The sequence below is a fragment of the Haliaeetus leucocephalus genome, unplaced genomic scaffold (genome assembly GCF_000737465.1).
Source record: "Haliaeetus leucocephalus isolate CR32 unplaced genomic scaffold, Haliaeetus_leucocephalus-4.0 Scaffold13, whole genome shotgun sequence".
Classification (NCBI taxonomy): domain Eukaryota; kingdom Metazoa; phylum Chordata; class Aves; order Accipitriformes; family Accipitridae; genus Haliaeetus; species Haliaeetus leucocephalus.
In genome coordinates, this window is record NW_010972449.1 from 442,380 (window position 1) to 456,004 (window position 13,625).

Here is a 13,625-nt window from a genome sequence, read left to right on the forward strand (position 1 = left end):
TTTATGTAAATGTTGTTTTCTTAGTAAAAATTAGCCCAGAGCACATAGTGATGTAAAGTTATTTTTGTTTGAAGTGGCTTTTACAAAGTTGGTTCCAAACGGCAATGATTACTTAAAATGCAAATTATTTTTGGTAATTCAAGGTATTTTTTTTGAATCAGCTTTAACATAATTCAGATCATGTTTGGTAGAACTCTTTTACTTATACATTTAATTGTGTAAAAGGCTTAGCTGTACTCTTAAAATGGTTTCCATCGCAAGTATGCAGAAGTTTGATGCTTCATTATTTCCTGTGGAGAAGTTTTATTCTAGAAATAGTACATTTAAAGCAGTAGCATATTCCTTCTTTACTAAATACAGTATTTTATTAAAGAAACAGGCTAACTTTTCTACAAGAAACAGATACAGATAACCCCATGCATTTAAAAGTTCTGGTTTAGTGGTCTGTAATAACTTAAGTAACTGGATTGGGATCAGTGACTATCACTGGTGGCTTTAAACACTCTCAAGAGAAACTATAAATCTGGTATGAAAGGAAGTACAGAATAGATACTTGAGGTATACGTACAGCTAAGATACTTGCCCATGAATGTTGCCACTCAGCCTCTGTAACAAAGCACTGCATTTTTCTAAATGTAAATAAGGTATCTTAAGAAAAGCATTCTCACTCCCTGAAAATGACTAAAAATGGTGTTAAGTTTCACCACCCAGAAGGAAAAAGTCCTGCCTGCATTTTCCTCGCAACCTCTGCCAAAAATGCTTCAATGGTCAGCTTAATACAGTCTGAGTGAAAAATTACTTCTGCATCAGCCACAAAAATGCTAATACTGTATTTTGTAAGGTGGTTGTGTACTGAGATCACCTTATTTTAATACTCCAACCCGCTTTTCAAAGGCTAAATAATTGCACATTAGTGTCACTTGGTTATTTCAAACTGGTATGTTGGCAAATTAAAAGTTTTAAATTCTGTTACTAAACCTTCCAGCCATAAATCACAACTCATCACTCATTACAATTTCTCTCTCTCATTTAGTTCTTTCAACAATCTCTATTCTCTACCACTTTCAGAAATGCATTTACAAAACTTACTCTCAATGGAACTCCATCCAAGTGGCTTAAGAACAGCACTGGAAGGTTAATGACCAAATTGCTTAGAGACCCGGACAAGCCATTTCTAGATGAACCTGTCATAGTAATTCAGTTTAACCATTAACAAGGGCCTAGTAATTGATGTGTAATTTTTGGTTTTAAAAAAGCAACAGCGTGTGATCATTACCTTGTGGGTCAGGGAAGGTCAAGCCTCCGTCCATGTAACCCGTAATTGATTGCTGCAGTTTAGCAGTGTAAGTCCTGATTGCTCAGCAGCCAGTTTCAAGGTTTGCTGTTAGGCTTTGAGTGCCTGCAGCCAGGTGAGCTGCAGCCTTCTCCAAGCTTTATGGAGTGTTTAACTTTCTTTGATTCCTGATCAAGATACTACTGTTGGGGAAGGACCTGCTTGAAAGGACTAGCAGTGAAGGCTTTGTGATTAAGCTGGTTTCTGTGCAGTGGAATCTTTTTTCCTTTTTTTTTTTTAACCTATTGACTTAAAAGATATTTATAGATTCAGTGAACTGCAATGCCAGTTCTTCTGGGATAAGTTAAAAGCTAAAATAGTTTGCAGGCTTCTTTTGGGTTTTTCCTCTATGAAACAGAAGTAAGAGCAAAATAATAAAGGATGTTTCCAAAAAACCCAAATGCATTTAAAATAGGAATGTACTCTAGAATGGAATGGCAGTCACTCTTTTTCATACCTAAGGTGAGACCCTTGTAGATAGATAAGGATACATATACACACACAGAGAGGATGAGGTAACCAAGCTCACACCAAGCATTCCTATCCAACTTCCTCAGGTATGGAAGGTTCATCTAGGTTTTACTCTACAGAAATAAAATCACAAACATATATGCTGACAGGCAGCAACTCAAAGTCTGATGAAGTTAGTTTTACAGCCAGTTTCTCATTGTTTAACTCTCTCCTTTCCAAATAACTCTTTTGTCTATATGTAAGAATACAACTAACTAATACTGCAAAAATACAGTACATCAATAAGTGATACACACATTGAAAAGCAGGACAGCTGTTTCCTTTTCCCCACACTTCCCCTCCTTGGTAGTACAAATATAAACAAAGCATAGTATCTGCTGTCCAAGTGTCCACAGCAACAAATAGCAAGTGTAGCATTTTGTTTTTCCTAAGCTATCAATGCAACTAACTGAAAAAACAAACATAACCTTACACAAAACCTACAAAGGTGCAGATACTTTCTGTTCTTCCATATTTGAGTGCGTAACACATCCTTCTACTACCTGAAGTCAGGAAGATCTGCACTGCAAACTGCTGGCTTTGATATGTATAGGAAAAGCCTATGTGGCTTTATAAACAAATTCAACACTGGTGTACTCTCTGCATGCACACAAGCAGCTGCTAAGATTCATAGCCAGATCCCAGTACCGCCAAGTTACTCCATAGCATCAAACTCCACATGTAGTCAGTTCAATTTAGGAGGTTAATATTGCTGTTTGGGAATCTAAAGTGATTCTGGAACATAAGCCTGGAGAACCCAACTATAGGGGAAAAAGGAAGGGATTAGACAACTTTGACTAAGATTCATAAATGACTAAAGGATAGCTCATAAATAACAAGACAGAACTGGATTAAATATCAAGTAATTAGTAAAGAAAATTAATGTCATTGGCATGGGATGTAATGACATCAAACAACAAACCTGCCTTTTCAACTCTTCTTTCAGAGCCAAGGGGAACGTCTTCTTTCCAGAGAAGCCCCTGAAGAACTGAAGCAGCAACCTCTTGCTCTTGGATACTTTGTATCAACTGCCAAAGCTGAGAATCTTCCACAGTGGTTCTGGTCATCCTGTCCTCAGGCACAAAACCAGTGTCCCCTCTTCCTGAAGGTCTGTCTTGGTATCCTTTCACAGGAAAAGAGAAGAACTCTATTTATATACTCTGAATTTTCTTTGAAACTATTGGCTTTGCATGTTACCACAACTGTGACAATACTGGAAACAGAAATGCAGTTTTAGGTTTAAATTTACTTAAGATAGCTGGCCATTAAAACTTAATTCTCTGTTGCTAAAGCCCTTACCTGAAAGTGGAATAGGTTGGCAGCTTCTAAATACAGAATCATCAAAGCTGTATTTGGTATTACAGAAGCATCCCAGTTTTTGTTTTCAGTCAGCCTAAGACAGGAGGGACATGCCTTCTATTCTGCTGTAATCAAGTTATGACACATAGATTAAAAGTTAGAAAGGAGAGTAGCACCTCCAGATAGAGGATTTACTATCCATTTCTATTTCCCTAGTTGTAGAAGTTGCACAGTGGAGTCTGTAGTGTCAGAAGGAACCCGATACCTTCCATTCCAGAATTGCAAGTACTTGCAAGATGTATACAGCAGAGTTGGTTCCACTACTAGGGACTCACTGATCCCTATAGAGTGTCACGCAGCTTCTTATTTGAATGAATCAAAAAAAATGGGAACTAGCGAGTATGGAAAGAAGGTAAAAGATCTGCCTTGAATAGTATCACATAAGTATTTGAGCAAACAACACATAGAATAATAAAGTTAGTACCACTTACTTTATCCATTCCCAGCTTAATTAACAAATACTAAACATTTTTGCAAGTCTCTTAACTAAATTCCCTCATCCATGTCAATCAATTATCAAAGTATTCAGTATTTCTCAATTCTCTCCTCATGCAAAAAAAGCAGTTTTAGGACTGATGTTAACAATGACTTGCAGTCAGCATGGCAGGCTTTATATTCAGTATAGCACCTCCACCAGCAAAGTACTAAACCTTATTTCTTATGCTCTGCACTCTTCATGGATAGATTTTCCTGAAGTTACATGCTTTTCTTTAAAGCAACAGAATGGAGGGCTCAAAATAATATGAAAAATAAACCACCATGTTTTTGGAGCTAGAGATGAAGCTTTATGCTAAACATAAAACTACCTTTTTTTTGTGAATCTGTAATCCAAAGACTGTGTTTCAGTTCCAGCAGTAAAAACAGTCAGCAGAGCTCCAGGCAACTTTATGAATTCCTTCCATAAGTTTATACTAGATTTGTACTAGAGAGAAGGAGCCACCACCCTTCCCTACCCCACTACCCCCAGCCCAACACAATTGCTCTCTCAGATCTAGGCTGAATTAAATGTTTAATTTGACTTGGAACATACTGGTTTGGTTTGGACAATTTTTATAAAAGCAATGGGCTGAATTCATGCAGTAACTTGCACACTGTTCAGTGAGCAGGTGGTGCTGTCTCCTTTATGCAGCACTGCAATTAGGAAACTTGTATGGCATGTAAGGCATACAGATTCAAGTCATCTTTGTCTGATTTGGATTAAGTATTTTTGAGCTAAATTATTTCAGCTCTAATGTGCGTGCCACAATTGGAGGAGTATAAATTGGAGGTTTTGCCTCAGCAGGCTGCATGGCATATTAGGCTACCCACTTGAAAGGGTTACATGGTTGCTCTACCCCCAGCACATGATGAATACAAAATCCCTTTCCTACTCCTGTATAAACTAGTGCACAAGCCTTGCTCCAGATGAGACAGATGGAGAAAGCATACCAGCAGAGAGAAGGACAAAGGCTGCACTAAGTGTTCTGGTCAGACACCCGACCTCAACGTGGGACTCTGTGATGGGTCTCCTGCTGGGAGTTTGAAGACTCAGGATGGTTTGTTACTGCCATACCAAAAAAACCACTGACACATCCCAAGTGTTTCCCCTCATCACTTCTTCCCTCACTAACATTAAGAACAGAATTCCACACTCTTTTTTAAAGATCCTTGATTCCGGTCATAAAGAGAAGTCAGTTTATTCAAAAATGTAGTCATTGTGGAACTTGGAAATACATACGGTCACAGTGGGTTCAAGAAAGAACTGCCAATTTTCCATTAAGACAATTCAGAGTATATTTGTTCACTGTGAATCTTTTGCTATATGAAGAGTTAATTTATTTTTTTTCCTTTACACAGGCCTCATTACATCACCATATCTCTGTAGCGCAGACAGATGAGCTTCTACCTGCCAGAAATTCTCAGCGAGTTCCTCACCCCCTTGACTCTAAAACTACATCAGATGTCTTGAGGTAACACCTTTTAGGTTTTGCATTTCCTCCCTAAGGCTTATGGGGACTGAGCTCTGAAATTTCAGAGGCACCTTTTCTTTTCAGCCTGGCAGAATTATTTCTCAGCTTTATCAACAGCTTATAACTCTACTATGCCCTACATGTGTCTCTCAGAGCAGTGGCCAACTCCTGTTGCAGCTGCTACCTCCACCACCAGCGAGCAGGACTTTGAGGGTTACTTCATCAGTTTTCTGTACTACTATATAAAACTATGTAAAGGACACTTAAACAGCTTTGCCTTACCAAGTAGACACCTTGGTTTGCCTCCCAAAGATTGGTCTATTTACCTGGTGGTCTAATCTGGACTGTGTCAGTAATTATTTTTACTCACCAAACCAAACTGATTTATAGATGGAGATAAAAGTACTCTCCTGATACCAGTATCTTAGGAATTGGGATATAAAGGAGACACTCTTCCTGAATTGATACAGGGTTGCATATCATATTGTTGAAGATAACTAGAGGACTGTTTGCCTCCATCCCACCTGTTGGGGACTGAAAAAAAGATTTGTTTTATGAGACAGCGTACGGGGTGGAACACACCAGTGAACAAACACATACATTAAAGCAAGTAGACAGTATCAGCAGAATAACATTAATGAAGAATAATCTAATCTAAGAACATTGGTGCTGTATGTATTATTCTAGAAGATCTGAATTTGCATCCTTTTAGAGGACTGAGCTATCACAGCTGTCCTGAGGTACTACTGTCTTTGTTTTGACTAAAAGGATGACATAATGCACAGGGAAAGGATGAGATACAACAGACACAAGTTACAACAGGAGAAATTCTAATCAGATACAGGATCACACAAAAAGCATGATCAAATACTGGCACAGGTTGCCCAGAGAGACTGTGGAACCTCTGTCCTTAGAGGGGTTCAAGACTCAAGGCTTTGGATACAGTGGTATTGGACCCTCTCTGATTCCTTAATCTCTACTACATGTTGGGGAGGGCCTACATTAAAATAGCTTGGTTCAAGTTGAAACATATTAAAACTAAAAATTCATGCTTCCCCTTCCCCCCTTTTCAGTGAGCTTCCTGCTTTGCCAACACCACCAGCTTTAATACAGCCAGGCTGTATTGTATGTCCAGGAGAAACCAGAGATAAGTTTAAGTAAATCTTCTAGAAAAGGCAAGAAGGAAAGCAGTAAACAATTCCAGTTTCATTTCTCTCTGCATTTCTCTTCTGCAGGTTTGTTTTGGAGCAGTACAATGCACTGTCCTGGCTTACGTGTAACCCTGCCACTCAGGATCGCAGCTCCTGCCTTCCTGTCCACTTTGTGGTGCTCACTCAGTTGTACAATGCCATCATGAATATACTTTAATAGATAGAAAAGCACTTGTTCTTCTGGCTTATTCTCCCCTCAACCTGAGAAACGTGCCACAGTCTGCAAAGATCACAATTTTGCTTCTCTTCAGACCAGTCCTGTGCTGTGCTTCTGTTCCTCCAAAAGCACATGTGAATTCTGCAGTGTTCAAAACAAAACTACCCATTAACATCTCTGGCAGCTTCAGTCCAAAATCTGGGAACATCCAAGAACAGTGAACACAGAGTAACCTCAAGCCAGTGTTAGTTTGGTGGCCCAGTAACTACTGGTCAGTGTGATTATTTTTTTTAATATTTTATTTTTTTAAGGAAGACTACAGTATCTTTTTGCATTAGGAACTCTGAGAAACAACCAAGAGCAGTTTCAGCCTTGCAAGTAAAAATACCTTGTAGTGACCAGTTTGGGTTGTCCAAAACTTTTGTTGTTTGATCATCATAAACTGGGACTTTGCAGGAAAAAAAAAGTCCACACAGTTGTAGTCTCGTATAAATATTGGAGTTTTCTGTCTACCTGGAGTTCCTGTCAGAGTGGATTGGGATGAATGCATGCATTTGTTACCTGTCCATGTAGATATGAATGGTCTGGAGATACTTTATTTATTTTTAGGTTTGGGGAGGGGAGGGATTAAATTATAAAGGACCAGGAACAGTAGAATATCTTAAAAATCCAGCTCCGTTCCACTGTAAGGTTATTTATCTACATACCTCTCACTCTTCTGACCTAGAAATCAAAAGTGAAGCTAATAACAATCAAAGTCCAAGCTGGGAAGGGAAGCGTATTCTGGTAAGGATATACTTGTATTTTAAGGAATTCTCACCTGCATTTAGCCTGGTTAAAGCAAGAAATGGCCAGTGTTTAATGAAGGATAACACTACCTAATGGAAGAAGAGTGAGTGAGAGGTAGGGAGGAAAAATACTTTAAAGCCCAATGTAAGGGCAAATGGAAAGTGGTAAATTAATCTATTGTAGAGCTATGATTGAAATATATTTCCAGTAAATTTAGTGATGCTAGAAAACTATTTACTGAAACCCAAGTCGCCCTTTAATTCTGGGCAGACTCGTCCATGTACATATCCAAAAATATGGTTTTTGTTTACACTAAATCAGTTACAAATCTGGTGTATTTTTTCTGACTATAGGAATATTATTTCAAAGAAATAATTTTTAAAAATTATATCATTAAATTAGTACTTGAAGTTATACCACTGTGGTGGAAAAGTTACTTTGTTTAGTAAAATGATTGCCATTTTAAAGGTTAATGGCTAATTGAAGTATTTTTATGACTCCTTCATTCCAGGCTTCAAGGGGTTTATATTTAAACTCCATTTTCTAATGTTTGTTGTTGCACTGTGCAGCAGGCATGGACTGCCTTATGTGAGGGGTCGGGCACTTTGATCAGGCTGTGTGACCTAGTTATCTATCTGTGGAGAAAAACCTACAAATTTTAAAGTTCTTCCAAAAGACTTTCATGTTCTGGTTAAAAAAAATGAAATTCTATGATTTTAAAAAGTATTTTTCTTGAGATAATGTAACATTTAAAACAAATTATATAAAATAAAAAAAAAAGAATCGCTTGTGTAATGAGAAGGTGAAGTCAGAGAAGTAGCCTGTAAATGGATTATTTCATTCTCTGCACCAAACCTCCCATGTGAGTATCCTCTTTGCAATGTATAGGTTAAAAAAAAATCTGATATCAAACCATTTGTATCTAATGTGTACAGTGTAAAATTGACTTTAAAAATATTGCAGTACTATTTTTTCTTAATCAGAAAAGAAAATTCTCAAGGCCTTTTGAAGAGCATAAAAAGATGAAGATTGTAAACTTGTATAAAAAAATTTAACTTGGGGAGGAAAAAATGTAAAGTAGACATTTGTAATCTTTTACCATTTGGGGGTTATTTGTTCCCAGGAGTCATCTGAACTTTGAATTATTATTTTGTTTATTCTTTTTAAATGGGCCGTTTTTATCCAGGGGCGTTTCTTCCCCAGAAACCTGGTTCTAAGCAAAAATTAAAAATAAAAAAAGGGCAGCAAGGAGTAGTTTTCATCTGGTGTCTTTTATTTAATTTTTTTAAGTTAAGAGAAGCTGGTGACATATTTATACGTTTTTGTGCAAAATAAATAAATGGCAATAGATTTTAAAGAAAAATCTTATGTACTTCAGTGTGAAAAGTTCTGTATAATATTTCCCTTAAATATGCATTATTTTACTTGTGAGTTTTTTACTGAATTAATCTGAAATGTACAAGCCCTGGCTTTCCTACAGAGTGAAGAAAGTTATTTTATTTTTTTTTTATTTCTAACTTTGGAAATTCATGCCTAAATCAGAATTATTATTACAGTTGTTTGAGCTAAAGGGAGAGGGAGGGGGTGGGGAATGTCCAGCATGCTTGTATGTATATTTCAGAACCTTTTTTAAATGTAAAAGCTGTACATTTCTGGGGAGTTCTGAATTTCTTTTTGGTTTTGTTTTTTTTTTTTTCCTCTGAGCATTTTGCAGTGAGCTTCTTTTATATATAGCCAACAATTTGAAAGAAAACAAAAAAAATGTGAAGTTCATTTTAAATCTACAGTATATCGCTGGTACAATACACTAAAAAGACTTTGATAAAAAGAAACAATAATAATAAAGACCTCCATTTTAAATGTCATTCATATATACCTTGTGGATGAGAGCTATATACTTTTACACACTTTTTTAGATGAATAAATTATTGAATTACTGAAACTGTTGGTGGAGTTTTATTCTTACGAGTATTTAACTCTTGAGTTTTAGCATTCCTAGTGAAGGAGGGCTTGTGTTACAAGGTACAGATTCCATATGATATGAATGAACTGAAATTAGTTTAAAGGCTCTTTAATATTTATTTACTCTGGAGACATACACTGCTGCCTTCCCTGAATTAACCCAGCACCTGCTTGCCTTTTCAATTTGCTGCATGTCATTGAAGGTATAGCTTTGTCAGACTCCCTTTCAGAGTAATAAGGCTCATGAAAAGCTATAAAGGTTCACACTGCAACAGTACTTTTCTTTAAAATTCAAATCAAAGCAAAATAGAATAGTCATTCTATTTAAAATCTTGTCTGTTGTGAGAGGAAATTTGGTGCCACTAATGTAAATGCAGAGATGAACAGTTTTAAAATTCTGCCAAATGGGGTGGGTGGAAGCAACCTGGGATAATCTGCTGACACACAAGCAGTAGTTGCTTTACATTAGCAACTCTAATCACAGGAGCTTCATCAACTACAGATGAAACTTCTTTGTACACAGCAGGTAAGTCTTTAACAGGAGATTTCAATGGCATATCTGTCTTGTAACCTCCTCGCCCCTGCAGCAGGATTCCTGATAGGGTAACTGAAGCACAGTCAGCCCCAGATGAAAGAGGAATATGAAACCAGACTTGCTGCTGCCAGTTGCTTAGAGAAGCTGCAGAATCCCCATCCTGGATGAGCTGCAGACTCAACTGGACACATCCTTGAGCAGCCTGATGGAATTATACCTGCTTTGACCAGGGGCTTGGTTGCACTGTTAGACTTCAGGAGGTCCCTTCAGACCAAGACATTCTGTATTTAGCAGGTTCATTTCTAAACAGACAGACATGCAAAAAAATGATAAATTAACAACTAGACCCCAAGCCCCTTCACAGTGCTACACCTTAACCAGACCAGAGATCTATTTTGCATTCATGTCCCATAGAAATAGCCCTGGAAAAACTTAAAACAGAATCTTCAGATAACATCTAATTTTCTGTATTTAAAGAAGTGACAAGTCTGTGATGTCCTTAAGTATATTTTAAATACCCTATCCCTTGCTTCACTCTTAAAACAAGAAAAAACAGCACACTACAACCTGCCCCTTCCTTTCTTTCCAGTTATAACTACACCATCAGCTATGGCTAGCCTGTGCTGCTGGTAGGAACCATCTATTTTCAGCAACAGTAGCTGTCAAAATGAGATGAGAGAGTTTCTGCAGACCCAAAATGCTTTTAGAACTGATCTTTGTAGCTCGCTCTCTTGCAAAATATACTAAAAGAACTCATTTTCCATGAAGAGGTGGAGCCCATGCTTGCATCCAGTCACAGCTCCTGCAGCCATATCAAGGAATTGCAACTCAGTTTCATGGCTGTTCTAATGGCCACTTGGGATTTCCTCAGTAGTTATTTCCAGCCCACTTGAATTTTGGTGTATCTAATTTCTAAATTTAGATAGTTACAAAAATAGTCCCTAAGATTTTGCCCTTTTTTTTTAAACTTTCACACTTCTATCTTTTAGTTCAGTTTACTATTGGTAAATTTATAATAAATGACATTGTACAGGTAACTATTCTGTAAGAACTTATGCAAGTTAAACTTCAGCTTTCCCCTGTGAGTGCTGTAAGTACATGGAATTATTGCAGAACAATATTTTTAAATGGAGATTACTTTGTGGCTAATTCACTGGCTTTAAAGATAAAAACTACCAAGTAAATATTCTGTTCCATGAGGACTGTAACAAAGAATTGAATGAAAACACTAAAATCTCAGTTGATTTGTAACAATAATGTAATATTTATGACAAAGGTATACAGTACTGTGGTGATGGTCTCTTTAATACCAATGAAGAAAAAGTTTTTAAAGCTTATCCTGACATTACTTTTTCCAACTGTCCTTTATTTTTGGCAAAACATCATGGTCACCTGAAAACAGCTTAAGCACATGTAGAAAGCATCAGAAGTCATGAAAGTAAACATTAGGTTTATGGTCAGTCTCTCACCATTTATAGTGGAAATAGAAACAGCCCTGAGATCCCAAAACAGGAAGTCTTTGGTCTTTAACAACAAAGCAGTGTTTATAAAATTTTGCTGCTTCCACTTCCCTATTTTGAAACTGAACCTTAACACTCTAACAAATGTTTATGTGGGCAGACCCTGTTTCATGCTTGGCTGACTGTTCCTGTACCTGGTATCAAAGCAGCAGTCCCATAGAGCTTTCCAGGGCATATATAAATCTCAGTGCTGTTTTAATGAAATCTGAAATACTCTTCAAAAACCAAAACCAAGATGACACGAACTTCTGTGAGAGGCTAACTCTGAATACAGATTACCCTCAGCTGACACTGACTGAGATCCACCTCACTGATTAACTCTGCTTCAGTCAGTGTTAAGGCTCCAGTTCTGAGACCATTCAGGACACATCAGCTCTTGCTCTGGTTCTAGACTGGGACTTGTCAGCCAACTCACAGGCTAACCATGCTGTAAGCATATATAATATATTTTATATAAGCTATAAACGTAATACATGCTCATTTATCTGTATAAGCATTAGCTTTTTTGCCTGTAACAACTACTTATTAAAACTTCTCAGAGTTATGATACCAATAAAAAAAAACACAACCAAACAAAAAAATGCTTAGCATCAAGGCCCCTTCCCGAAAACCAGCATGGACACTGTAATTGCTAGAACTTGCTACAAAATCTTTCTACAAGAGTATCTTTTGTGGTCCTGCTATGAGAACCAAGGGCAACACCTGCCAGAATTCACTTGCTACCTCCACTTGCCCCACAGGGAGCATGCCCACAGTGCCCAGAGACTGGTTTAATTACAGGCAGCATTCCTAGACTCTGACATAGATTTGAGGACACTACAACAGCCTCTGCTGTTAACAGCTCCTCTACTCCCCAAAAGCCATGTCTCATTTTTCAGTTCTTGGCGAACCTTCAGGTACCTAGCCACCTCCTCTACCTTTATATCCCAGGAACATGGTTTCTGTCCTACCACGCATGCACCTTTTTCTGTTTGACAGCCATTTCATTTACCTGCTTCTGCAAGATACTTGTCACCTACGCATCAACATCATCTAATTTCACAGGCAGTGATACTCACTCCAGCTGGTTCATTTTAAAAGACACAGGCCAGCAGAAAAATGATTCTGCCCACATGGCAACCATAGCAGGCCTAGGTCCTTCACAAATGGAATTTATTTTCCTTACACAGTAAATTAGACATGTTTTAAAAAAGTTCTACCAGCCTGACACTCTCTTTGTTTTTAACTATTATGCCATTGAGAAAATGCCAAACTGGTATAAATCTAAGAACAAACTACATTCTGAAATGCATTGTTACTACTTAGAGTTTTTTTGAGAACTTCCTGCCAACAGATTCCAATACCCAGAATCCCAATTAAAAAAGGCACACACACACCCTCCCCCCTGCACAAAGAGCTCACAGGTTCCTGCAATTCTGTAATACCTACTTCCACAGATGAGAAAAAAAAATTGTATTTTTTTAACTTTGCAGTTGGGTGAATACTTTAAGAAGTCTTTTTAAGCTAACCATTTTTTAGTTACCTGTGATTTCTGCAATCAGTGACAGCTGTGAAGTGTCACATTAATCACATCTATTATATTCTCTGTGCCCAGGTTGTCTACCATATTAATAAGTCAAAGTCATGTCCCTTGTCTTCCAGCAGGGGTCACGTTTTGATGGCAAATGAAACTACAGATTCCTCACAGAGCAGGCCTTAAAAAACCAAATTAAACTACACACATCTACAGAGCCAGATCATTAAAGGTCAACCACACAAACAGGTGTGGGTTCATTGGTCAAAGTACTCCACTCCTACTTGTAATCAGTTTCAGTGGTAATTTCATTAGTGCCTGGGGAAAAGACAAGTACAAGAGAAGCAGGTGATGGGGTAAGGTGTGTATGGCAGGGAAAGAGAGGTTGTTAATCCCAGCAGGGTAATGGCCCATAGAAGTGCTAAAAGAAAGGTGCTGTGAACAACTCTCCTAGGCTACTGGGTTAAGCAGCATTTTAGAGTTAAAAGTAATTGCCCTTGCATTTCCTTCACCTTTCAACAGCTGGGAGCATGTTGAGAAGGTGTTCTGCTGCAGTGACACCCACTAGTGCACATTGTCAAGCAATGGACAGGAGAGAGAAAAGAAACCTGAATGGTAACATAGAATAAGAAGCATTCAAGCCTGGTCTCAGGGTGACTTTAAACATAAATAACAGGGAATCCAAGTGGAAAACAAAACATGCTTCAGAGTGGGCCTGTCTCATCAAGATCCACATTGTTCTCTATTGCAGGAGAATAACAGGAGATAAGACACCCCTCCTTTATTG

At 37.8% G+C, this 13,625-nt stretch overlaps 1 protein-coding gene across 1 annotated transcript in view; it reads left to right on the plus strand.

Moving 5' to 3' along the window:
• Window positions 1-9,240, plus strand: part of MED13L (mediator complex subunit 13-like) — a 203,120-nt gene extending 193,880 nt beyond the window's left edge. The window contains exons 29-31 of the mRNA XM_010574210.1: window positions 2,790-2,951; window positions 5,039-5,151; window positions 6,387-9,240. Coding sequence (XP_010572512.1) covers window positions 2,790-2,951; window positions 5,039-5,151; window positions 6,387-6,519 — 408 coding nt within the window. The 3' untranslated portion in view covers window positions 6,520-9,240. The remainder of the gene's footprint in view (window positions 1-2,789; window positions 2,952-5,038; window positions 5,152-6,386) is intronic.
• Window positions 9,241-13,625: the final 4,385 nt, after the last annotated feature.